General features: G+C 39.3%; 1 protein-coding gene across 4 annotated transcripts in view; it reads right to left on the reverse strand.

Moving 5' to 3' along the window:
• Positions 1 to 2,093: 2,093 nt before the first annotated feature.
• Positions 2,094 to 27,087, reverse strand: part of runx2b (RUNX family transcription factor 2b) — a 57,214-nt gene continuing 32,220 nt past the window's right edge. For 2 of the 4 annotated variants that reach the window (XM_038286060.1, XM_038286061.1), the window contains 3 exons: positions 12,224 to 12,391; positions 9,269 to 9,430; positions 2,094 to 4,121 (listed from right to left, as the gene is read on the reverse strand). In XM_038286060.1, the coding sequence (XP_038141988.1) occupies positions 3,643 to 4,121; positions 9,269 to 9,430; positions 12,224 to 12,391 (809 nt within the window). In that variant the 3' untranslated portion in view covers positions 2,094 to 3,642. The remainder of the gene's footprint in view (positions 4,122 to 9,268; positions 9,431 to 12,223; positions 12,392 to 27,087) is intronic. The other 2 variants (XM_038286062.1, XM_038286063.1) reach the window with 1 other exon arrangement.

Genomic DNA, 27,087 nt, shown 5'->3' on the forward strand with positions numbered 1-27,087 from the left:
TGGAGGACATTATGCTAATTTGCCTGGGTGTCTGTGTTCTTCTGCTCCTGCAGAGTTCATTATTATAATTGCTAGACATAGCTGAGAACGCAGAGAATGCAAACCTGAAACCATGTAATCCATATTCAGGAAAATCCAGAGAATGTTCCCAATCCCCTGCCTTAACAAAACATAATGGAGATGGTGTAGATCTCCCTTTTCAGCATGTATATACACACACACTTAGATTGGCTCTATTATGTCTTGGAATAATGTAAAACAGCTTGCCGGGTTCGCCCTGCTTTCTGCTCCTGTCTCCATCTCTTTGGTTTCACAGTGTGTTGCTGACACGCAGCCATGGCAGCGGCTGTGGCAGCAGCAGTAGTGTAGCTGTGCATGCTGGGGGCCCACCGGGCTCCTGATCCCCTACCAGCCAAAGACAATGTTGGTGCAGACAGAGGGGCAGAGGAGAAGTTACTACTAAATGTGCTTTTAATGTGCAGAACACAGCGATATGCTTGGTAACCGTTAAAGGCTGCTAAAGATGGGGTATGTGAAGGAGTTTCTTTATATAAAAGTCAAATTCTTTGAAAATAAAGTCAACCCCTTATTGTCTTCAAACATCTTAGGTCATCAAAGACGTGTCACTCTTCTGCTTCAAACCTGTTGCAGACCCAATCTCACAGGAATGCTCATTATTTACATCTGACCTACAGCCAGAATGCCTAACTGGTTCTTTTCAGGTGTTTATTCTAGTTTTCTGCAACTGATTTAGCCAATTAATCATTATTTAAGGATACTTTGGAAAGTTTCTTATACCTTAGAGTTGAACAACACTGAACTATAAAATAAACACACTTTGATTATGATTTTCAAATAGATAAACAAAAACAAATAAAATATCTTGATGCACTAATTAATAAATACATGAAATTAGATATAATAGAATGGCAGAAAGACAGATAGTTACCAAGAAGGATAGATTATTTCTTAGTATAACATGTTTACATAAGCAGAATTAAGTAATTTGAAACACATGAGATATATTCATTATGAATAACTACAAAAAAGGCATTAATAAATAAGCAAAAGATGAAATAAATGACTAAGATTTACACAAGAAAGTAAGCAAATAATGGAAAAAAACTAACTTTAAAAAAATCTGAGCAAATAAATAAATTAACTAGCAAGGTAATGTTGAAGGATGTACAAATCCGACAGTGAGAAAATTAAAAGTAAGTTACAAAATACCAGCTTTATTTTTCAAATAAACAAATGTACAATCACAATGCCAATTTCACTCACTGTTGTCAGGCCTGCTTGTCCCTTCTTGTAATATATATATATATATATATATATAAATCCCCTTTACGAAACGTACCAGCAAAATCTATCTGTGTCATTTAGACTTTTAGTTCCTGACAGGTGTTCATGTGAAGGAGGATAACAAAGGAAATAACATGTAAACTTTACATAGGAGCAACAGAAAGTACAAGTATACACACTGATTGTTAAATAATACAGGGTTTCATCATGACAGTTTATTCCCCAACAGTTTAAAAAAAAACACAAATTCAGCTTTTTCTGATATTGTAGAAAAAAAGTACCAGAAGTAGATGCGGACAGGGTGGGATGGCAGTGCTGTGTCGATTTTCTAGGTTTTAAAAGGCAGACTACAAGACCTGGGGTAAAAATGTAAAATAACCTTGTTTAGAAATGATTTATAAATATTTCACTTTCATGGTTTTATTCAGAGAATCTATTGTCTGAGTTAAGGCAGTTGAAGAAATACACTGTGACATTTTCCAATATGACAAAGTGAGTCAGAAAAGCCTGAACCCGCTGATACCATGATTTTCTCTACTTTTACAAACGCAGAGGCTACATTACCTGCACACATTAAATACTAGAATGAACCAAATAATAAAAATAGTCTGTTTTTTTTTTTAAATAAACACCAACTGGCTGACAGGAGTCAGATGTAAATGGTTTATTTGGCCAAGTGTTATCCATTCTGCATGGGCGAGATAGCTGAGTTTAGCCAGCCGTGAGTGCTGCTAGAAATAAAAAAAGAAATAAGTGCTTTTATGAAACAAACATACAAGTCTCCCATATTTTCTTTTTTTGGTCACCAGTGTGCTGCCAGCAGCTGAATCCAATCACCTCAGTTTTTGCACTTTTTCACTGAACCCAGGCACTTTTGGGGTTCAGCGCAGAACTGTTCCTTATAGTGCTGAAAGAGAATGTTGTTTTAGGCTGGGACGTCAGATATTAAATCTAAAAACTGTAGATAAATAAATGCCTGAAGGAATGTCATACATTTTTTTTTTTCCTCTGCGTGTCACGCACAAACCCAAACTTTTTCAAAGTCATCTTTTGCACATGATATGAAAGCTATAATAAACTTGGCATGTGTAAGCTATAATCTCGGCAGAGCCTTCAGCCAGGCTGGATATGAAAAACAAAATCAAAAAGAAGGAGCGAGAAAGAAAAGCAGATATAGCAGATATTATCCAGGGTTTATTCCAGTCCTGAGGAGTTCATGTATCACAAAACAACTGAGCCTTAAAAGTCTAAACTGATGCTGGAAAGTGCACCTCCAGGTGCATCTATCCAGGGACTCACTTTGGATTTCTCATATTGTCAAGAAAAGCAGATTGTAAGTGCACGCCAGACCAGACAAAATATAAGAAAATATCCATAAATGGATAATTACTCTCTTCCCCACCGAAGCTGGCTTTAATGCTGTGTCGCCAAGAGGCACGATGCGAGTTATTGCTCAATAAATACCAAAGGTTTAATTCTAAGCCAAATGTGTGTCGACGCCTACTGAAGATGTTGGCCTCTTAATGTGTCGAGCAGTTATGCTGTATTTTACACCAGAAGAAACATGTTGCAATACTCTTTGGAAATTAGATTTCATATTCCAAGCGACTTAAATCTTTAGGCGCAGCAACAACAAAGAAATAAAACCTCTTAACTTACTAATCAAAGGAAACAAATTAACTTAGACATATAGATACATCAAAAATATTCAGATTACACTTCTTCGACTCAAGTTTCAAATACAATACATAATTTATGGCTTTATAAGTTAAAACTAAGAAAAAAATGCTCCAAACTACATCAACAACACAACCCACAATGTACAACTTAACTTAACTGGTTTAGAGCAAAATGAATGTCCACGCCACTTTGGGTAACACAAGCTTCTCATCTGCTACTCAGTGCTTTGGTTGCATCTTGGTATTGTTGTACAAAAACATGCTCTGCAAAAAAAAAAAAGCCTTAATAAAGTACAAACACGTTACAAAAAGAAGGGGCAGTCTTTAGTCGGTTAAGCATCCCTTTGCTGGTGGGCTGCCATAAAACGGAAATAACGTCCCATCTGGGTGGGTTTGGTAAAATTAAAATAGTTTATTTTTCTCATTATTGCTGTGAGAATGGCTCCCTTTCTAGTGCCTTGGTCCAAACACATTCCAGGAAGACAAGTCGGTTCTAGTCTGTTCTTTTTTTAAATCATTTCTGATTAATTCCCAAGCAGAAGGTGGAGATAGCCGAGGAGAGGCAAGAAAATCCCCTTTTCACTACATGAAAAAAAGGTTTTGTGCTTTCAAACCACGACATCGGTTGACTTGTTAGCTGTGTGTCCCCTGGTCTTCCTCAGTATGGCCTCCAGACTGCTTCATCCATGCGGCCACCGGGGTTGAGCACGGTTGGGGAATTACTGTGGCTCCCGTCGCCATCCACCCCTCCTTCCGTCTGACTGGGCAGGTTAGGGTTCACCAGGGAGGTGCCTGTGGAGGCGCTAGTGCAAGGCGGGACCATCCGAGACGGTGAACGGTCCCCGCCGGGAACCATTGAGAACTGGTACGAGTTGGAGGAGGCGCCGTAGTAGAGATATGGGGTGCTGCTGGTCTGAAAGGGTCCACTCTGGCTCTGGGTGGAGCCCGGGTAAGGCGGGGGGAGGTAGGTGTGGTAGTGGGCGCTACCCAGGGTCATGGCAGAGGTGACTGGGGGGGTGTAGGTGAAGGTGGCCGGGTAGTGCATGCGGGGGCTGGAGAAGCGGCTGTCCGTGATGGAGGAAAGGCTCGGGAACTGGCGCTCGAACTGACCAGGAAACGGGCTCAGGTCAGAAGAGCCTAGAAACACAGAGACAAAAAAAAATGAAAACATAATTTTAAACACAGTGAAGCTTCTCAGATGTTGGTGACATTATAGCAGCTGAACAACCAGGAAATTCAACTGAATATCATTTGATATTCCCACAAAGCAGTCAGGTAGCAGATTTTGAGCTGTCCCACAGCATCATAGTACCAAGTCGACCATTTTATCCTGACCTAAGTGAGGTCATCCTTCAAAATAAAAGTCATGCTCATACAGAGAGAGTGTTAAAAAAGAACTTCAATGCCTAAAAATTATTCATTATTTGAGTTTTTTTTCCCTTTTTAATAACTTCATTGTATTTTTGAAGACTAGATTTGGATTAAAGTCTGGACTGTTTGATATGCTTTCTTTCTAAAACATTCCAATGTGTATATTATATTTTTTCCAATAAAAAGTGAATCTTTCCTGTTCTCAAGTATTTTACAACCCTCAAAGAACACTATCCACATTATGATGCCACCACCACCAAGTTTCAGCATAACGGATAATGTGTTCAGGGTGATCTGTACTGTCAACCAACCATAGCGGTATAAATGTAGCTCTTTTCTAATCATAAGCTGACTTTTGCATGCGACTGGTTGCAGTGTGTTTTATTTAGGGGCATCAGAGTAAAGCATGCCACACCTCTCTAGATTTATTTCACAAAAGCAATCAGAAAACCACATATTGTTTCATAGTGCATAACTTAATGTTAGTCTATTGCATAGAATCGAAAATAAATTATCTTGTGGTTGAAATGTGACCAAATTTAGAAAAAGTTCAACAGCTATGAGTTCTTTTGCAAGGCAGCGTTTTTACACATCATTTAAGAGTGTCAGTTTTAAACCTCTTGTATAATAATTGAGTTTAATAGATAAGTCTCTCGAGAAATTAAACTGCTGTAAATTTACCAGCCATTTCAAGCCTGATATGTGTATTTACCAATTTGCAAATTAACTTTGTGGGTTATGGAATAGCACTTATCTATAAATACTATCAGAATCAGCAGCTTCTGGAGCACTTTTCACATCAGTTCCTGAGTTTTGATAACCTCAGTTAAGCCACATATGCCTTAATGTATTTACATATCCACGCTCTTCTGTGTGTGTTGGCACATGTTTATGTGTGTCTAAATTATTGTTTATGTGTGTGCAACTGGTTTGTGTGTGTGCCGAGAGTGGATGTGTGTGAATACTGTATGCACATAAAAAAGCAAGTTGGGATGAATCAGGAGCTGCACATGTGGAAACACTTTGTGCAGAAACAGTTTCCATGAGATCCATAATGAGGCAGGGCTGAGCTCTGATGTGGCTCCTCTCTTCGCCTCCCATCGGCTCCAGTGTGTGTGTGTGTGTGTGTGTTTGCGATGGAGCGCTGAGCGGGAGCTGCTCCATCTCACCCTTCGTTCCTCTTTTCGCTTCATCCCTTAAAAAATACCCCAAAAACCACTAACTGGCTGCGGCTAGCTTCGTGCTGGGCGAAGAGTTAAAGGAGAATAGGAGGTCCTCCATCCGTCTCCTCTCGGTGGTTTAGTCCAGCCATGGCGCTCTTATCATAAATCACCAGGCGTCTTCCGTGTCACCATGTCTGCTCTGAGAGGACAGGGGGTGGGGGGTGGGGGGCTGTGGTGTTTATGTGCAGGGAGGGATTGCGAAGTAGGGTTTGTCGCTAGCGTCAGATAGCATATGCTGCCAATTAGGGCCCTTAAACTTCCTCTTTCCACCAGATTTGTTTGATTCAAGCGGCAATAGAGGGAAATTGTGTCTGTTGTGGGGCAAAAGTGTGATCTCAGGGCTGTTCAATAAACTCCCGACTCTTGTTTTAAACTTTTTTCGGCCTACCCCTGAGCTCAGAGAGCCTGTGTGATGATGAGCCAGATCAAACTTTATTAGCTGAAAGGAAACCAGAGTGTAACAGGGTCTAAATGTTTAGAGGGATTTTCAAACACTGAGGCATCATTTCCGAATTAGGTGTTATGACTGGACTTGATTAACTTTTTAACCAGTGGGCTGGTTTGATTAAAGTTGGTGTAGCATATCCACACAGCGTAGAGCTAAATTATGTATTAATTATTTATTTATAACTTTACATTTTTTCCTCTTGCAAAACTTCAATCTACTTAATTAGACTTACATATCATATTTATTAAGAAATAATTGAAGGGTCTATGGATAAATATAACTTACAGATAAAAGACAATCCACCATTTCTATTTCGATCTCTTACTCTGGAACCCTCTAAAGAAAATACAAAATGACATCAGAAGTGGCAAAATCACTGCAGATTCTTTGCTGAAAGGCTGGTCATGGAGAGAATTAATAAAAGTTAGCCAACTGGCCTCTGCTAACTCTGTCAGGAGCTGCAGAGATCCACAGGTAAGTTAAAATGGTTTGTTAGAGGGACAACTAATAGTGGTACACTCTGCAGATGTTACATTTATTGAAGTGTAATAAGAGGAAGGCTTTGTTGAAAAAAAGCCATTAGGTCATCTGCATCTGACCCAAACTGAACTTGTTTGCATGTTGGAAAACTAACAACCACGCAACCCTTCATAATCCCATCTCCATTGTGAAACATGGTGGTCGGAGAATCATGCTGTGGTGATTCAGAGCAACAATGGTAAAAAAAAAAAAAGCTGTTGTAAACGGCAAATGACCGGAAAAGCAGGGAAGAGTCCTGTAATATACATGAGCTAGAAATGGCTTAGATCAAAGAATCAAATGATTTTCCTGTGTTAAAATGGCCTAGTCAAAGTTCAGACATTAAATCGGCTAAAATTCTTTAGCATTGTTTAACAATTTGTGTTATTCAGTGGGCTTTCTGCACAGATGGTAGCTATACCCCAAGAGGCTTGGATCTATGGAGTATCGACAAATATGTTGGTTTTTTTCTTCTACTTCCAAACTATCTAGGTCATAACTTGTGGTTGTAAAGAGACAAAAAATGTGAACCTAATAGTAGTATTGACACTATTAGAAAGCAATTTATCAGTGATTGGTATTTGCAGAGAAACCTGACAAGGTGTCATTATGATCCAGGGAAATCGGCGAGCCTTGGGGCACATCTCTTTAAAAGGGTTTTCATGCAGGTGTGCGAGTGGGCAGAGGTCTGCTCCTGTACGTGTGCGCATGCTCTCACTTGCACATGTATCACTTGGAGAACAAAAGAACAAAGCTTGCAAGATGAAAGCCGAGGGAGAAGACTAAACTAATCAGAGCTGACAGGGCAGCTGGCTGGATTTTAAACCCTCTCTGATACAGAGTCACACGGCTGCGTTGTTTAATCACTCACCCTCGCTCGAGGCACATAAGCACACCCACACACACAAAGAGGCTGGTAAAGTGTGCTAGTACAAGGAAACAGACAGAAAAAAGAAAGGTAGAAAAGCTACAGATGGCAGTGAGTCAACAGGTGTATGGGGGAGAAAACTTGTTTGGCGGCACGATTTTTTTTTAAAAGACCCTTTCGCGCCAGGAGGAAAAAATAGACAAATTGGAACACAGATGCTGCCATTGGTGCAAAGAAACTAGTTACCCAGAATGCTTTGAGACATGTTGCTGTAAAGACACTTTATTTGTCAGTCACGACCCTGTTATTATCCCTGGGCCTGTTATTATCCATACTCCTCTTGGATCAAAGGCTCAGAGCAAAAAAGGGAAACAAGCTTTTTCTCCACCTCTGTTAGTGAGCAGATCATACTCACTCTAAGAGCAACACGCTGATAAATAGCTGTTCTCTGTAACTTAAGGAGGGATTTTTCTTTTAATTGGAAGAATGTATAAAAATGGTCCAACTAAAACCAGATATTTACCTAGATTATATAAAAAGTTCATTTTATTTTTCTTCATGAGTTAGAATTACCAACGTTATTTCAGTTTCCTAAATGCCTAAATAATTAGAGGAAATCTTTTCCAGAACTTTTATTTGGCTTTCTTCAAATTCAGAAGTTTACATACTCTTCATTAGTATTTGGTAGCATTGCCTTTTTAAACTGTATGAGTTGGCTGAAGCATATTGGATATCCTCCTCACATCGGTTTGCTGGAATCTTGGCATATTTCTCCAGACATAACTGATGTAATGAAGTTGGGTTCATAGTCCACCACACTGACCCACACCTTTTTAGCTCTGACCGCAAATTTACTATGGCACGAGATCAGGGCTTTGTGAAGGCCACTCCGGAACCGGGACTTTGTTCTCGTTCAGCCACATAGTAACTAATTTGATGGTATGGTTAGGATTAATGTCTAATTGGAAGACCTTTTTGTACCAAGGCTTTTCTTTCCTGGCTGGTCTTAAGATGTTGCTTCAGTATTTCCAAATAATGTCCTTGTCTCGAGATGTCATCAGTTTTGCCCCCCTACTTCCGAGCATGGGGTGGTGTTCACAAGCTTGCATGGATCCCGTTTTTTTTATATTTCAAATTTTAAAAACACGCATTATGGGGCAACCCTTCAGGTCACGAAACCGCCTCCTAAAGTTTATCTTTAAGAACATAAGGAATCATTTTTCTTATATTTCTCTTGACGTACTGACTTCTTCCTTGCTGAGTGGCTTTTAAGCTCATATTAATACTGATACTCTTTACCGCTTTCAGCTAACATGCTTTTGTTCCATGGTTGATTCTCACATTTTGAACCAAATGACACAGAACCCTTTTTCAAAACGAGCGGTATGATGTCTGGACATTTCCATGGTGTTTATAGTCCTCTATAATTATTTGACAGATTGAAATTGCAACTTTAGATATCCAAAAATTGTACCCAGCGATGAGTCTGCCTTGTTGAGCTCCACGATTCTCTTCCTGATAGATCGGTTTAATTTGGATCATTCCATGATGTCATCCTGGGAAGCACTATATTGGGAAGCCATGATGTTAGGATTTTGGCTTTGCAAGATTCTTTAAAGGACTTTTTTCTGAGTGTATATAAGCTTCTGTATTTCGAATATAAAAATCTTTTCATTCATTTGGGTTTTATCAAATAGAAACAACTCTGGTGATTCAAATCAACCTTAAACAGGAAACCTTCAGTCTAATTTAAAGTTATACTGTGGGAGAACCTACGTTTATGTGTTTTCATAGTGTATGCAAATATTTGATTGAAACCGTATGTGTATCTTTCCCCGGAGAGTAGCGCCTCTACCTGGCAATCGTCTAGGCACGTCACTGATGGCAGGAAGGCCCGTGCCTCGGCTGGAGGAGAGGGGGGTGGTGGAGTGGACGGAAGGGGACGCCATAGGACTCAGGTAGGATGGGTACGTCTGTTCGTACGACCACGGAGGAGAGGACTGGGACTGACGAGGGTCTGATGGGAAGAAAGGAAGCAAGGAAAGGAAGGAAAAAAAAGGAAGCAATAAAAAAAGAGGGAGAATAATTAGAAGTGCCCCACATGCACATTCAAACATCTGCTCAAAGCTGACATTTATAGCAGTTTCAAACTTTTTTGCCTCTCTGTTCCTCTCTAGTTTTATTTGGGATTAAAGGTATCAGTTGTGCACATTCTGGAGTGTCCTCCCTAGTGACACATGCAATGTTTACCTCTAAGGAGAAGATCTTCCTGTTTGCCTTATAAAACTTTCTACTTGCAGCTGAGAGACAGAAAGCATTGCTGGCACTTGTCCAGGGTGTAAACACACCGAGACAAATACCACAGCAGGACAGACTGTATTATTGTGTCTGCGCAGCAACACAACAAAACTGCACAAAAAAAGTTGTCTTTTTTAAAGAAACAAATATATTAAAGGTAGGTAGCGCTACTTAGTTTTACTAAAAAATTTGACTTTTTATTTAACTGAATGGATTATGCTGAGGTTGATTTAGTCAGGCTTGAAGCAAGACAGAAAATTATACCAGAAAGCGAGCAAGCAGAAAGATGGCATAGTCATGGGAAGCTTTTTCAACTTTGCCACATAACAGTTCTAAGCTTTAAAGTACTTTGAAGAGATTTCATTAGATTGTCCAACACAAGGTAGTGTATTGTTGCAATGGGAAATTAAGAATATTGTGCAAAACAAATACAGAAAAGGAATTCTCAATTGGTGGGTAGCACTGCTGCCTTGCAGCAAGAAGGTTCTGGGTTCGATTCCCGGCCTGGGGTCTGTCTGCTTAGAGGTTACATGTTCTTCCTGAGCATGCGTGGTTTCTCTCCTGGTACTCCGGCTTCCTCCCACAGTCCAAAAACATGACTGTTAGGTTAATTGGCTTCTCTAAATTCTCGTTAGGTGTGAGTGTGTGAGTGAATTGTTGTTTGTCCTGTTTGTCTCTGTGTTGCCCTGCGATGGACTGGTGACCTGTTCTGGGTGTACCCCGCCTCTCGCCTGTAGACAGCTGGAAATAGGCACCAGCACCCTCCGCAACCCCACTAGGGATAAGTGTGTAAGAAGTTGGATGGATGGAATTCTCAATTGTTTGGGTCTAAACATTGTCACCCTCAGGAGAAAAGCAGCCCCACAGCATCATCCTACCCCCTCTATGTTTTACAGACAGGGTGGTGTGCTTCGCAAAGCACTTCTCATTTAAGTGCATATTAGAATAATGGTGCTGAACACATATACACAAAACTTTCATATTTTAGTGGTTGATGTTTACCATTTTGTAATGGTAATAAAATGTGAAAAAGGGAAAAGGCTTGCAAAGGTATGGCCTTAGGTTATAAAGAGAGGGTAAGTGCAAGCAGTTGAAAATATACAGCTAGGATAGTTTAGAAAAGTGTAAGAGGTTAAGTCAAAATCGCTTTTATTATTTGACTATTTTTTTTTAAATAAGAACATCCTAATAATATTTCAAACATATCGGTGTTTTAACCCAGAGTGTTCGATGCTCTGTTACTATTAGTATTGCTCCGCTGCTTAACCATGCCTCTAACGATGCCCTTAGAAGCACTTCAATGCCGCGCTCCAAAAATAACTGAGACTTAAATAACCATTTGTGACGAGTTTCCAGATTTGGGAGCGATCGGGTGGCAGCCGTGCCCAACCGTGAGAGATGGTGTTACCTTCTAAGCTGCAGATTGATTGAGCGATGGGGCAGAGAAGGATAGACAATCTCAGATGCAACATAACACGCTTCACAGACTCTCGTGCCGTCAGGCCATGGCTCCAGTTAGGGTTTGATATTTCACAGAGGGCCCTTTAAGTGGTACAGTTGGACAATGCTTGGCAAGTACCCAGTGATCATAAAACTTGAAATGCTAGTCAGATTTTATTCTCGCGCATCGTTGGTGTGCTATTTCCTTTGTCTTGATATAAAGAAATTCATTTTCAAACAATGTGTCATGTATTAAATTTTAGAATAATTGCAAAAAAATATATATTATGCATTAACGTAAGTATATAAAATAAGAAAGTATTTGTTCATAAAAATGATTTAGTGACATAAAATGCCTTGGAAAAATATTCATACTATTCAAAGAATTTCTGAATTGCTTCTTGTAACAACTACAGATTTTGGTGGCCTTTACATAATAGCATGATATGACCAAATAAATAAATAAATACATCAACAGAACATATAATGCATAATTAAGAGGTGGAAAATGGAAACATTGAATAAAAAAAAAACTGCAATCAAGCTGTCCTGCAAAGCGCTGTGAATAAAGATGAATTTTTTTTTTAGGGGTTTTATGTGTAACAAATGTTTAAAGCCATTTATAAACAGTTATGCATTGCGTTGATCTATGCATGTATATATGTATGGGCCCCCACAGCTATAAAAAATATATATTGAAAAACTTCTATTGAATTTTGTTATAATATGACAAAAGGTTGGAGAGTTCATGAAATATGAATTTTGATTAATTTGCATTAAAACATAAAGATGAGCAAATTTGATATATTAATAAAGGCTTTAAAGTTAGACCATTATGTCAGGTCCTTACAAAAGGTATTTCTAAGAAATAGTAAGAAATGAGAACCATGAAGACAATATCAAAAACACGCTAAACTTCCATTGTTAAAAAGCCAAAACTACTTTTCTTTTGTGTTAGATCGTGACTTTACAAGGAGTGGCTGGTTATGTCCATGCTTTAAATGCCAACTATTATGACTCCAGGTGGATTTTTAACCATAAGTTGGGATAAAGGCTAATCTTAGTAGCTCACCTGTTATCTGTGTCTGGCCCTGTGGGTTGAAAGAGTTTGCTGCTGTGTTGAGAGCTGGTCGGGGGGTTTGTGTGGGAACCGTGACCCTCACCCTCATCCTTTCAAGGTCACTAATGCGTTCTGAGAAAAGGCTGGTTTTTGGTGTGTCCTCAAGCTTCTGACGATGCCCTGAACGAAACAGAAGAAAGAAAGCAAGAGGGAAAAGGGCTACATCAGTTTAATTCTTCTTACAATGGCAGGACTACAAGGTTACAAGGTTGGGACCCAGACCTGAAAGGCAGTCTTTCAAGATCTTCCCCAATCAACACAGACCAGCCACCCTTTCCTTTCCAATGAATCAAATCCTTACAGCTTGATGCTACCACCACCATAATTCATAGTCAGAATTGTGTGTTCAGTGAGCAGTATCAGCTCTCTGTCACACAGTGTAAAGAAATACAACATGATTATTCAGTTTTCTGGTCTTGCTCTCTTGTAGTAAAACAGCCTCTGTAATTGAATGAAATAGCCGTTCAGTTTTAAGCCTTTCTAAGAAAATGGGGTATTTCGCCTCCCGAAAGCCAAGACAATAAAGAACAAGTTAAATATCCAGCGCTGCCTTGCATGACATTCAACACATCTCATAAAAGGAAGAAATATGCCACCTCAGATAATGAGGGAAGCTTCAAATTAACCGAATCCACACAATTTTCCAACAGTCACGACATGGTTATGCTCTTTTTCAGTTTTGTATATTTTCCTCCAGGTCAAATAATCCGTTTTCTGATGTCTCATTCTTTCTACGCTGATGATATTCGGATCAGCTGTTCTTTTAAGCCAACAAATTAATTAATATGATCCTCCTTGATAAAATGATTCAGTATTAACAGAAAGCTGCTTTTAATACTTATTTGCAGGTGAGGCCCAATAATACAGACACCCCAAACATTTCTGCTGAAAGATAAAAAACTGTAGTCAACTTGATGTACCTCTTCTGTCCAACCAATCTTGGAACCCTGAACATTCCCTTGGCATTATTTAGGATCAATTGCAACTAGTACATTTTTGAAACCATTTTAAAGAGTTACTCTTCACATTCAGGACCCACTATTCTAGAATCGTATTTATATTCTTTTAAAATTTCACTTAAAGGCTCTTTATGTTTTAAAAAACACATTTTAAGACCAGATGGGATCATCATTTCACACCTTTTATGTAGGAGTCAATGCTGTCAGTTATAAAACTACAATCAACAGTTGAGAAGCTTATATTTAGATAACGTCTCAACATACCAGCCCAAGAAAACTCTTCTTCTGAGTCAAACCCATTCTATTTCCCTATCAACCATGCAGAAGGAGCCTTCCCAGGCTGTGGGCCAGGTGCAGACTGCATTTTAGTAAAGGTGGGGTGATATGAGAGGCGTGTGCACGCACACATACACACAGCTCTTTTCAGCACCAACACAGCCCTGTGTCAGTATGTCTGTCTGGTCTTGCAACTAGTTCCCCTGTAAAGGTGGTAAAGTAAATATCAAACAGAGGAGAGCAGAAACTCCTGCTGTGTTTGGCTGAGCTCCAGCTGGCTCGGGCAGAAACAGCGAGCTCCTTCAGAATCCTGCCCAACCTGTCTGCAGCCAGGAGGGGGAACAAAGGCCTGGCACTACACCTTTACCTCAGGGTGGGTGTTGATGAGAGCAGACAGGAGGATAAACAAAAACAAAAAAGAAAGAAAAAAAGAGCTTTAAAGACAGTCATTATTTGTTTTTGTAAAGCAAAATAACAGAAAGAAAAAAAAAGGCTTATAACTGACGTCCTGGCAGAGGAGCTGTGTTGCATATCATGTTCAGCTTTCCAAACTTCTGCATGCTTTTTATTATTTAATGGGTAAATAAATGCAAAATGACAAGACAGAATTCTTGTGGAGCTGCCCATTTAAAGTTGGCATATTTCCACCAATCCAACACCACATTATTTACGCTTCAGGATAGGCCTTCAAAAACATCTCACTCTTTATAATACAACAAACTATTTCACCCTGCATCAACATTACAAACTCAAACACCCAATCCTGCCGCAGCAAAGTTACAGTAGACTGGAGAGCAGAGGCAGCCCGAAAGAGAGCTGTTGATGGGTTAGGCTAAATAATATGACCTGTATTCATAAACAGTCACACTCCCTTATTATAATATATGTTCAAATAAAACTAATGTTTTACAGTGAAATTACCTGTTGGAAATAACCTTTAAACACATATCAGCATTTTATATGAAAAGCATCTATGTTTATATGTAGTCTGGAAAATTGATAGTAAACATAAATAAAGACTTGAAAACACCAGTCTGTTATATTAATTAATATATCTTTCACTTAGTCAACTCAGTAATGATATTAAGTATATTTTTCAATAAATATATATGGTTCGATCTATTTTGTGAAGTCCTCATAAACTAGAAAGTGCTTTTAAGGTTGAAAACGTCCCTTTTTCCTCAGAATCTCTCCAGAAACCCCAGTCAGCCTAGGGAGATGGCTGCTCACACTGAGCCTGGTTTTCCTGGAGGTTTCTTCCAGTTAAAAATTAGTTATTTTTCTCTCCACTGTCACTGTATGCATGCTATGATGAGCATGAGGGATTGATGAAAAGTAAATGACAAAATGTAAACAAATATCTGCTTTCACCACGTTCTCATCAAGGAGGAGGATGTCCTGAAAGTCAATGACTCGATGTAATCAGCAGGTTTTTCTCATATGCATGTCTCTGTAAAGATCCTTGAGATGACATGTGTTGTACATTGGCACTATATAAATTCAGTGAATTAAATTCTAAGGTAGTGATGCTTGTTTGGACTAATTTCTCAAGTTAATTTTTTTGGTTAACATTACCTGAGCCCAGGTCTCTGGGGACTTTCTTAACAGACTTAAACAGGAAAACTTTAGTTTGATTTACAATCGAACAGGATAAAAACACATTTCTTTTTCTGCAGTAAATATCAATAAATATCTGTCTTTAACTATATTTCATTTTCATACTTCATTACTTGTGTTTCTCCATCTTTCCGGCGGATAATTTATTCATGTCGTGGCATTCCTCATTCCTCTGTGTAAGCCATGCCTAGTCAATCATAGCGTTTCCATTTTCAACAGGCTGAGTTTCTGTCCTAAAAAAGTGCTGGGACACAGTGTAGGCTTTGTGCGCAGCCTGTCTCCTGGTGATGGAAATAAATAGCCAAAGGAGTCCAAGTGAGATGAGGGGGACAGACACAAGAAGGAGGAGGACGGGGTGAGGAAGAGACCCCCAATGACCAGTAAATTAAGAGCTCTGAACCAGTCAGGCGACACAGGCCCCATTAGGAGGGCTGACTGCAACGAATGGTGAAGCCGTTAGAGAGGGTCATGGATTGCAAAATCTTTCAGGAGGATTTCAAAATACAAAGGTGCTATTTAGACAGTGCAATGATGTGCAAATGTCTGAGCTGCACAGGTTAAATTTACTGTTACGGTAAATATTTACCGTTAAGTGAGAAGTCAGCTCTATAGCTTCTTTAAATCATTCATAGCAAAGGTCAGATGGGATACAGTTGCTTCTTTAAACCTTAAACCTTAAAATTAAAGTGCACAGGTTCCTAAGACAACTCAACAAAGTCCAGATTAAGATGTTTAATAATTCAGAGGCAGAGCATGAGGGTCAAAAACATAAAAACTAACTTTTTTTTTTATAGTCGAACTTAAAAATGTTGAATACCAAAGATGTTAGAAATTAAGTTCAGGTTTGGGACAAAACAGCTTTGGGAAACTAGACACATGCTTAATAAAGCAACAATTTAGAAACGTTTTAGACACAAAAAGTCGTTGCTGAAATGTTACAGGACTCAGCAGTCATGGTAAACTGTTCTACTCTACAGCCACACCTGAACAAATATACACCGCCCTTTATAACTTCTTACAAATCAGAGAGAGAGAAAAATCCACTGGACCTAATGGATCAGAAGGCAGCAAATTAACTTAAACACTGGGTTTGTGCTTTTTGGAAACAAGTGGCAAAAGAATATACATTTAAGGTAAATTCTAATAAGGTTATCTATACTTGGAGAAAAAGGGGATTCATAAAAAAAAACAAATGTAGAAGATATTATCAGCAAAAAATTAAAGGTTGAAAGGTCCACCTATTGGCTGTCAGGGTAGGAACTCAAAGACGTGTTAGTTCACTTAGAGACACTGTGGACAATAAAATCATATTATTTGTGTTAAGTCTAAGAGAGGAAAAATAAATGGTTTATAGCAGCTGCTAAAAAAATTAAGCAACAAGTTTGGCAGGCAGAAAGAAGAGCTTTTTCATGGCATAATCATGTAGACAAAGGGCATCAGCAGTTAAATAATGAGCCACAAGATGCTGTCTTGTCTAACACGGAGTAATGATCACCGGATGCATCAGACAACATTCCCAGATTTTGTAAAACTGGTAGAATTGGGGCATCTTCATCATGTTGTCCTATATGCCAGTTTTTATCCACCCTTTTAATATTCTTGACATCAAATATAAAACCTTACATCGATCTTAATCTGCATGTCATCCAAAATACATCCAGATAAAAAAATCTGGTAGTTTTTTGGTAATTTTCTACTTCCATGTTTATTGCATTCTAAGGTTATTTATTTGGACAAAAATCATTCAAATTGAAACTATTTCTTTCACAAACTGCAGGAGCGAAAGATGTAAACAATAACATTAAGGACACATCTACACCAGCCAGACCTCAAGTCCATTAGTTTAGCAAGCTTTGACAGTAAATACAGTTTTTCATGAGCTAATTACACCTTTTAGAGGACAACAGTTGCCAAGCACAAGACAACTCAGCTGTTTTATCGGAACCCTTGCTGGGTGGAGGAATGAGCTGGGGGTATTTAAAGGAGCGGGAAAAGCGGATGATTTCACTGCCTTAGGGAAAGTCCCTGAGATTCCCATCATCCCTGCGAAAACAGCGGAGATTTTCGATAGCGCCTGCCACTTCCCTGCCCAGCCAGCGGCCGGAAACACGGACAGATTCAGACCAGATGTGAGCGACTGGAACGCACACAGTAACACACTCTTGTGAGAAAAAAAAAAAGGTATGGAAACGTCTGGACATGCGATCATGAACATTTGCAGAAGAGCATCACTGCACAAGCACTCATTGATACTGGCAGTGCTGGAACGTACACACACACAGACGCACATGCTAACAAAACCAGGACTGATAGAAGGTAAATAGCGACTTTAGATTATATCTTGAATCACTGTACACTGATCCTAAAATAGTATTATTCTAGCCGTCCCAGAGATTTATGTCTGGATTCAACTCTCAGCTGCTGATCTGATAACTGTTATTTAAAGCAAGTAGGCAACAGAATACAAGTCCTCAATGATTAATGGCTGCATTAGAACTAATCTGATCCTGAGCACAGAAATCTCTAACAACTGACCTGTCTTTCATGTGCTCCAGATCAGGATATCTCTTAAATACACAGTATTTCTTCTTGCTGGTTCATTTTTTGTGCTGGATTTTCTGTATCTTCCAGCTTCTACAGCTTAAAATGTAATAAATCCTGAATGCAAATTGGTAAAACAAGTCTATTTGGTTTCTTTCCAAGAATAAGACAAGAAGATTTATGTCTCTCCTGTTAAATTTTGTTCACAAAAACCCACAGCTTTAGCTACTATTGGGATTACACAGCATAGCAAATAGCAGTGATATGAATTAAGTCCATGCAGTGTCTGAATTAGGCAATACAAAAGGCATTATTTTCAATTTTATGACTTTTAATATGCATGGTTCACTGATTTACTGTGAATCTTCTCCTAAACCCATAATAAAAGGGGATAAACATTGGTTTGGGCTAAATAATTTAAATAAAAATATTTTACACTCCTTAATAGTTGTTTTTAACTCAGTTTTAACCCTGCTTTCCTTCATCATCTAGAAATGAAGCAAAACATATAACAAAAATATTATAAGCTGATTATTAGTGAGTTAAATTAAGGTTTTAAAAAAGGCATTTATAACTATGAATTTTTTCAAGGTATCACTATATTGACGTTTTAATAGTTAAACAAGAGCCAGACTTTTTGGAGGGTTTCCTCACAAAAAAATAGGAAGAAATCTTTATAAGGTCAAAGTTAAATCTCCTGTCTGTAATAATAAAAAAATGGGTTTAAAATAACTACATAACAGCAAGCAAATTAATTTTTTCAAAGGTCGATACCAAAATCTGCTTCACCTCAATGGAGCCCAAGTATGTTGGTGATACATGTGTTCAGAACCACGATGCTGTCAAATCATACTTATTCTACAGTCCTGAAGTCGTTTTAATGAGATACCAGAGAAAATGAAGGTTGTGTTGACTTGAGGGCAAAGACTTGAGACTGACTTATGACTTTCAAACAAGGACTTGGTCCCACCTCTGGAGAAAACTCACAGCTTTGACCAGTTGGCAGAAGTTTTAGTTGCAGAAAACATAAACATAAACTAGACTATAATTCCCATATGATACTTCTGTACATTTTTCTCTACAGAACGTGTGTAACTGTAAGGATTTTACAAATGGCTCAGTGGGAAACAACAGAATGTGCTGTAAAATGTTTTACTTATTAATTTTGACAGGACAAATGAAAACAGTTTCTTGGCAAGGCGGCACTTAAACAGAAGAGGACTGCTAATATTTATAGAATCAAAGTTCATCAAACAGTTGGAAAACTCATCATGAATAGAATAAATAAATGTGTTTTCAGTATTTTACTATTTTACTAAGTTTTATTTGTTTAACTGGGTTTAAGAAGGAGTTTTGTCAATTACAGTAGCGTGGTCATTTAGATTGGTTTGCAAGAAAATGCTGCTCCTTGAAATAAAGTTTTTTTTTATATCAACTGCAAACTCTTTCCCTCAATTCTTCAGGTCAGCTACATTTCAAAAAAATATTTCATATAAAATTTATCGTAAACCTTTTTGTTTGATCCAGAATAGTTAACGTCACAATATATATATTGCTGAAACAAAACATCAAAAACATACTTTTCTATGTCTTCTTCTTTTCTATACAATGCTGCTTTTTCATGTCTGTTACTGGTGTAAATATCACACATTTAACTGAGTCAGACAATAAAAGGTCGAAAAAAGGCATTTTTTTTTTAATATAAAGAAAGCAGAGCTGCAGTCATTGTCACAGTCGCACCAGCTGTCAATCAAACCACAGAGCGGCCCTTAGCTTCATGACCAACCTCTGCACCGTGCATTTAAAAAAGAACAGGTTTTAATTTATACAGAATAAAATTCAAACTACATTTAAAGAGTGGAATGTTGAGCCACTGCAAAGACTGGAAAGATTTCTAACTGGGAGAGGCCTACTAAATGTGAATGTTAGAGAGCTTCGTGCTTTTTTTTTTAGTTTGACAATTTATTATCTTTTTTTTTAATAAAGAGATTAGCATGATAAGCTCTAAAGCATAATTTTTCAAATATTTGTTTTTTTTTCTGATCTCCTGAGCTCCCACCATGGGTAAACCACACTGTTTGATTAAATAATTCATTCACTGTGTACTGTGTATATAGAGTATGCACAAAAAGAAGGTGAACCTGGCTGTTTCACCTCACAATAACTCTAACCCACAATTCTGACACCTTTCTTAGTATTTTCCTTATACTGAATTGTTTTCCTTTGCCACCATATTTCTCCTCCTGTCTCCTCCTTACTCATGACACTGTCGCTGAATTGCTGTGTAGGTCAGACTAAAATAGACCAGGTGTCCACCTCAGTCGGAGCTACATAAGCACAGTTGCAGGGAACTGTGTGCGGTCAGACCAGTCCCTTTCTTTTACAGTGAGTGCTAAGTGCCCTAACTTTATACAAACTGATGTTTTTGCCAGATCAGCCATTAAATCGTGTCCAGTGGGTTTAGGCTTTTGGGCCAATCCACATTCAGAAGGCAGGCCCGCTGACTGACAGCTACTTCCAGATGAACTTCGATATTATACTCTCTGACCTCTAGCTATGTAGGGTAGACTGGGACTATAGTAAGAGGTTGTGGCTCTTTTATCTGATTCACAAGATTGTAGGAGAAAACTGTGGCACCCCCCCTCCTGATCCACAAGAAACTATTTTAAACTTAATGGGATGATGGGAGATGCTGTGGTGAAATCCCTTTTTGGGAATATCGAACATCTTTCTACACTCTCATCAACAGAAGACCTCTGTCTATCGTCTGACTTAGAAACATGTGAGGAAAAACTTGGTGCCAGAAAAACAAAGAATAAATGGGGGAGTTTATAAACTCTGTATCCCATGATGCCCTCTGATGAGACCTTTATGATGCTTGGTGATCCTGGATGAATGTTTGATTGGGGCTGATTCAGAGTCCTGGGCCTTTCCCTTACACTGAGCTGGGATTGAATCAGCCACTTACTCTTTCATATGTTTGTGTCACTCATTTCACAGCAGAACAGTAAATCTGATGAATGAATACCCTGGCCCCATATGTCAATTTTTTATTTGACACGCTCACAGTGGCCATGTTGTTTTTGTGGGCGCTCAGGAGCAATTAATTATTTCAGGTGGCAATCTGAAACTGGTAGAGCGTGGCTGCTGGAGTGAAACGGTGAGCCGGTTTCGGCCAAATGTCTGTTCTCCATGGGGGTCTAGTGTAAAGCTGTTGGGGGGGGGGCTGCTCAGAGGAGGCAGGAGAATGAAAACAGATTTTTTTTTTTTTTCAAGGGAAAAATAGGAAGGAGTGAAAAAAAAAGTGAGATGAGAAAGGAGGTGTGGAAGACGAGGCTGCAAGAGAAAAAGAGAAGGGGAAAAAGAGAAAGAGGGAGCCAGGCTGTCGTGGAGCTCTGCCAGCCGTCTGTGTGGTCTGTGCGTTTCAGCCTGGAGGAAGCTAGCCAGGCGAGGAAAGGGCACACACACATACACAGTAACTCCCAAAGGCCATACATTTATTCAACACACTTTATACACATTTGTACAATACTGTACAAAGTTTAAAGAGCAGGCAGACAGCTTGGCTTGTGTGCGGTTTTTAGACGGGCTCCCTCTGCACCTTTCTGCTCATATTAAAGTGTTTTGACTCAGAACAGGGGAGAACAAATCTGAGAGATGTTTTTTATTTTGGTGCAGCTCAGGGCGAAACCAAATCCAGACATAGTCTTTTTGTCATTATCTCTTTATGATTCACTTTGTGTCTCTTTATTCTTCTGTGTTCCTCTTTGTCTTGCCCTCTCTGTGAATAATTCTGTGTTGTAGGAGTCTTGGCGCCTCTTCAAGCAACTTCATAAGACATTCAAGTGACGGGAAAAGCCTAGAGTATTTTCCTCTTGTTTCATCCCTCCTCCTCCCTCTCCCAATCCTGCTTTTTGATTTCTTTTCCCCTCGATGTTTGGGTGAATTTTATGTCCGGTTCCCATTGTGAAAAGATGCCTCAGCTGAGTCCTTAGGACATAGGTGTAATCCTCTATAATAACCTGGATTAAGTAAACAATTTCTGCTTTGTGTTTTTTCTGTGTTGCTCAACACAGCTAGACAAAACAACCGTTGACATAAACTGGCCTAATTCCTGTGTCTAATTTGTCTGAATAAAAGCAGCTACTGATAATATCTAACAATCCTTGTATGCAAATTTGAACTGTATTAGATTCTGCAGACTGAATCAGATGAAAAAAGCAGGGAAAGGCTAAATAAATGAATCATTATTAAAATGAATAACCAATTCAAATGATTTCAAAACATTGTTAATGTACTAGAAAGCAGTTATTGCTGTAATTTATGTTGTTCTGTAAGATGAAGGATTACATGTGCTGTTGTGTTACATAAACAATGAACAGGAGCAGTTTGTAAAGTGGTGTGTAAAGCGTCATTAAGTGTCTAAATACAATCTTTGGAATAAGCCACAAAGAAAATAGCACAAAATTCACACTGTATGACATTGCATTAGTTCTATACTTAGAATGGAAAAATTAGAACTGTTTTGATTAGCTTATTCATATTTATTTTCATGCATATTCTGGCTTTAATCCACTCTTGTACCGAAGGAGTACAATATAACAACTTTGACCAAACCAGAGTAGTGAAGCTGAAGTGCTCTTTTTGGCATTGCTAAACATCTTTCAAGTTGGACTGGGAGCTAATTAAAACATCTGTACTGAAGTCTTGCATCAGTCTAAAGTGTTTTAAAATCTCTAACAGGGTCTCCAAGACTGCCTATTTTTAAAATCCTCCCTTATCTTGCCATTAAATCTGAACAGCTGCTTTCTCACTCCTGAAACACATCCTACCCCCAGCATGATGCTGCCACTACCTTTTATTTAAATGGGAATCCTGTGTTCATGGTGAAGTAAAAAGTAAGTTTCTCAGCAATCATAGGTCCTGAATTTGGATAAAAACATCAAGTTTTTCTGATGTTATTTCTTCTCATTCTTTTACAGTGACTGGATTTATGGAGCAAAGGACTAATACTCATCCTGTTGTCAGATCCTCCCACCTAAAGTATAGTTCTCTTCAGAGTTATAATGGGTTTCTTGGCTTATTTTCTGACAAATGCTCTTCCTGTCTGCCAGTTTGGACAAATAGCATTGAATTGGTTGATTCAAACTACTTGATTTATTGAACAAATAATAAATATTGAGGTTTGTGGTTGCAAGTTTGGAATAAAAAGTAGAAATGTCCAAAGTTGTATTATGCGCAGTATGTGATCAACTGGAAGTTAACAACAGCCATCTAACCCTGTACATTGGACATGGAAATGTTCCTACTAAGCAGCTCATTCACTGTCGAAAAGCTGTATGCATCAAAATTTCGTGTTGTATACATTCTATGTATACAAAATGACAATAGAGACTGTCTAAGTCTTGTCTAAGTCTAAGTTTAAGACATTAGAGCATACAGTAGATAATTTAATCGTGGTTCTACATTTGACTTGTCCTTTATTCTGAAATACTAAGCGTTATATGTGAATTATGTTCATTGAATCACATCAGTAGTTTAGCCTCTGAAAATGAAGCTGCCATACTGCTAAAGGAACATATGCAAGCACAGCGACTTTAAATATGTGAATGTGTATCACAGGGGTTTTTGGCTTGGCAGACAGGTCTCTTGAACCACTAATATTGTCTGTAGGCTTGTGAGTAACCAGGGCCTCTTCACCAGACTTGTTAACACCCTGACCAAAACCGAACCAAAACACAACCTCGTCCCAAAGCCAAGAAGCCCCAAGACCCGACTTGTTCGAATGCCAAAGAGTGACGATGGATCTGACCACGAACCCTCAACGCTGACGCAGAACAAAAACTCACCCCCGGCTTACGGTAAGCAACCACCAGAGGAGACGGACTCTGATGGATGCCACTGTGGGTTTTGTCACCTTCCCTTTTAGTCTGTGATCAATTAACTCTAATGAGAACAGTGGGTTTGGACAGAAAGCCTTGTTTATTGTGTTATTGCAGCTCCACTATAATCACTCAGGAAGTTTGTCTCAGCTGGTCACAGCCACCATCAGGAGCAGCTGAAAGGAGACAGAACCACCTATAAAAGCATATTGGTTTAAACAACCACTCCCTGTCTATTAGCTCAAAATGACATTTAATGAGGCCTATTAGCTCTGCTCCAACTCTGCACTGGTGCTGCTCTAGACTAATGACAACCATAGCACACACTCTCTCCCTGCAGAACTTTCTGCGCGGCTGTGCGCGAATAAATGCGGGTGCTCCAATGCAGACCACACGCTTTTGCAGATCATATCTACAGATGCATGAAGACACAAAGCCAGACACATGTGCGCACACACTCACATGTTGAGCTTTTGGGCGCAGTGGCAAACCACAGGGTAACCTAGAGCTGTCAAACTATTAAGGACAATGCAAGCCACAGAAACCGAGTTAGCCTCCTGCTAATAGCTCAGTGGCTAGAGGGACCTGAATAACCATTTACCAAACCCACACACACAAACACACGTGCACGCCGTAAACTTCACACCACAGATCTTTAAACGAAGAGTCTCTAATATTCATCACTCTGACCACGCAATTAATTAACTCATGCTCAGCCTCCACTGCGCGGAGATACGAGGCCCATTCATTCATGGGTGGTCCAACGCTTTTTTCCTCCCCAGATATTAGACGGCGGACCATGGGGGGAAACAACATCCGTCAGGAGGACTCATATGGCAACCATAAGGCTTATCAAACACAGGGACAAAATGTCCTTCCTGAAAGACACCCACAAAAAGAGCTATTAATAAAAAGTTCATAAAACTACAAAGTGTTAAAATGAAATCAATAAAAGAATCAAGAATGTTCTTCTATTTTTACTTTCCAGACCGGCCAACACCACATGTTGAAATCCAGGGTTTTTGTCAGCCCATTTTCCAAAAACAACACAGTGTTTTGACAGCAGAGAGCCATAAAGTGCCAGTGTATGTCAACCCTAAGACAGCCTACTGTTTCCTCTCCTGCACTGACCCCTCCCTGTAGGGGCCCCATGTACTACAGGCCTCCTAATTACCTGCTCGTTTAACACAAAATAAGAGCTGTAATGGCTGACAAAGCCCCCCATGTCTCAATGAAGCGTTCACAGAGAGAATCGCACTGTTGGAGACAGCCTCTGCTCTCAGCTCAAGGAGCCGGCGCTAAAGACATCACAAAAAAGGAGGGGGTGGGTCCAGAGAAGAGGGCACATGTGTGTTTTGCCACCCTTAGACCTCAGCATAATGACCCCTGAGAGGGGTATGTGTTCTGGCTTTAGTTTCAGGGCAAATTATACCACCATGGTAATTTTCACCACTTAACAACAAAGCAAAAAGGTTCAGAGGTTATGTAGGATGACACAGCCTTTATGATTCAATTACAGAGCCTCGCAAAAGTGTCCATACTCCCTAAAGTCTTTAGCATTAGTACCACAAACAGCATACAATTATTGCAAAAGCATAACGTTGAAAAAATAGTTTTGTTACAGGGTTAAATCTGAGGGGGTTTCCATTTTTATGCAGCCCCTTTACTGTTGTACCCCTGAATAAATTGAGCAAATTCCTTTAGATGTCACATAAGTAGTCATCACTGAATCTGTGCATGAATACATCTGTTCTCTGAATGCTCCAAAAGGTTTATGATTGAACATTTGTGAAGAAATGTCATGAAGGCTGAAAAACAGCAGACAAATCAGGGAGGAAGTAATGGAGATGATAAAAAAAAAGAGTCAGAACAAGATATAGCATCCCCAAAAACTGAACCACTATTCCATCATGCAAAATCAACATATTACAGCCCATCTGCAAATCTACAAAGAGATAGAGATAGTGTATATGCTGTTGTAAAAAGAAAGCTGTTGAAGACAGTAATACATACATGGGACACAGAATTTAAAAGAGACCACAAATCTGCTTCTTGGCCTACATGCAGAACGCTGTGTGTGGCTTGAAACGAACACTGTACATCAGTCTGAACACAGCACCCCCATGGGAAAACATGGTGGTGGGAGCATTATGTATGGAGTGGGGGGGTTCCATGTCTCCAGTAGGGACAGGGTCATGGAGCAAAATGAAGGAAGGGAAAATCTGTGAGAGGCTGCATCAGATAGTGGTTGGAACAAAGCATTTTCATGTGTTAGAAAGTCCAGACCAATTTTTGAACATTTCCTCTAAATGCATAAAGCTATTAGAGTTTTACCTCGGTCAATATTTGCAGCAAACAGTAATAACTGATGGGATAGAAATGTGCGCTGCATTTTGGTTGGGAATATTTTTCCCAACCAGTTTAGCAACTTTTTTAAACAACAAACTAAGCAAACAACGCAGCCCGTAGAACAGAAAAACTATCATCCCAGCATCCCTTCACTTTATAAATAACAGAACATGTATTCCTTGTGTGCAGTAATTCACTTCTATTTAAATCAGCTCAGGTTTTCTAAACAAACTCATTTCCGACTCCCATCTGCTCGCCACCAAGTAATGAGACTTGTTTGAAAGTCCTCTGACGGGGGACAGCAGATGCACAGGAAATGCTTTTGATCAAACATGAGTGAGAATGGGAGGTGGGGGATAAAGTGGGCGTGATTGCCAGTGCATGCTCGCTCGAGGACAAGCATGTGCCTTTGTCTCGGGGCGCCATGTCTGTGATTGCTGACTGCCGGGTGTGCGTGAGGCGTTTTTTTGGCACGGAACGCAAATTTCCTACAATACTGAGTGATGGTGGTAGTAATCCTACTGTCTCCTGGCTCCTCTGTGTCCTGGTGCCATATGTGACCGGGTAGGCGGGTGGGTGGATTGTTTGTGATGTGATATTGTTCATTGAGACGCCTTGAGATGAGAATATATTTTTTTATGAATAGGGAGGAGGGTTGTGGAAACAGCTGCATGCCAGACCAGTTGGCACTGCTGTCTATAGTAAAGTTTTTTTTTTTTCCTCCTCAGTTGTTTTTATATGGGCCATTAAAATGAGCTGATGCTAGCACTCTGCTACCCAGAGTACCCTTTCAGGAATACTTTGTCTCACATTTATGTAAGAAAGGAAACTGAACAGTGGTTCATCTTTATTTAACATCCTACTCCTTATTGCTTTACACATTTCATACTTTACAACTAAAACACCTTGTTTACACTCATCATTTTAGCTTAGCATTTACTGGCTCCATTAGCACACTCATATAATTAAGCTGCAGGGCCAGTCTGTTGTTTTTTAGTGTCAACAGTTCACTTTGTGCAAAACGAAAAACTAAGGCTTTTAAAAGATCTGTCCAGTACATAGAAAAAAGGATGGTGTGAGGCTAACATCAGGTCATGGTGGGGCAAAATTTTTTTTTGTTGCTATTTTAAGAGACATTAGAAATTAAATAACCTCCATAAAACGCCAATATATTACAAAATTTTAATTGCCT

This window comes from Cyprinodon tularosa, unplaced genomic scaffold (assembly GCF_016077235.1).
Source record: "Cyprinodon tularosa strain WSP-4 unplaced genomic scaffold, ASM1607723v1 ctg22, whole genome shotgun sequence".
NCBI lineage: Eukaryota > Metazoa > Chordata > Actinopteri > Cyprinodontiformes > Cyprinodontidae > Cyprinodon > Cyprinodon tularosa.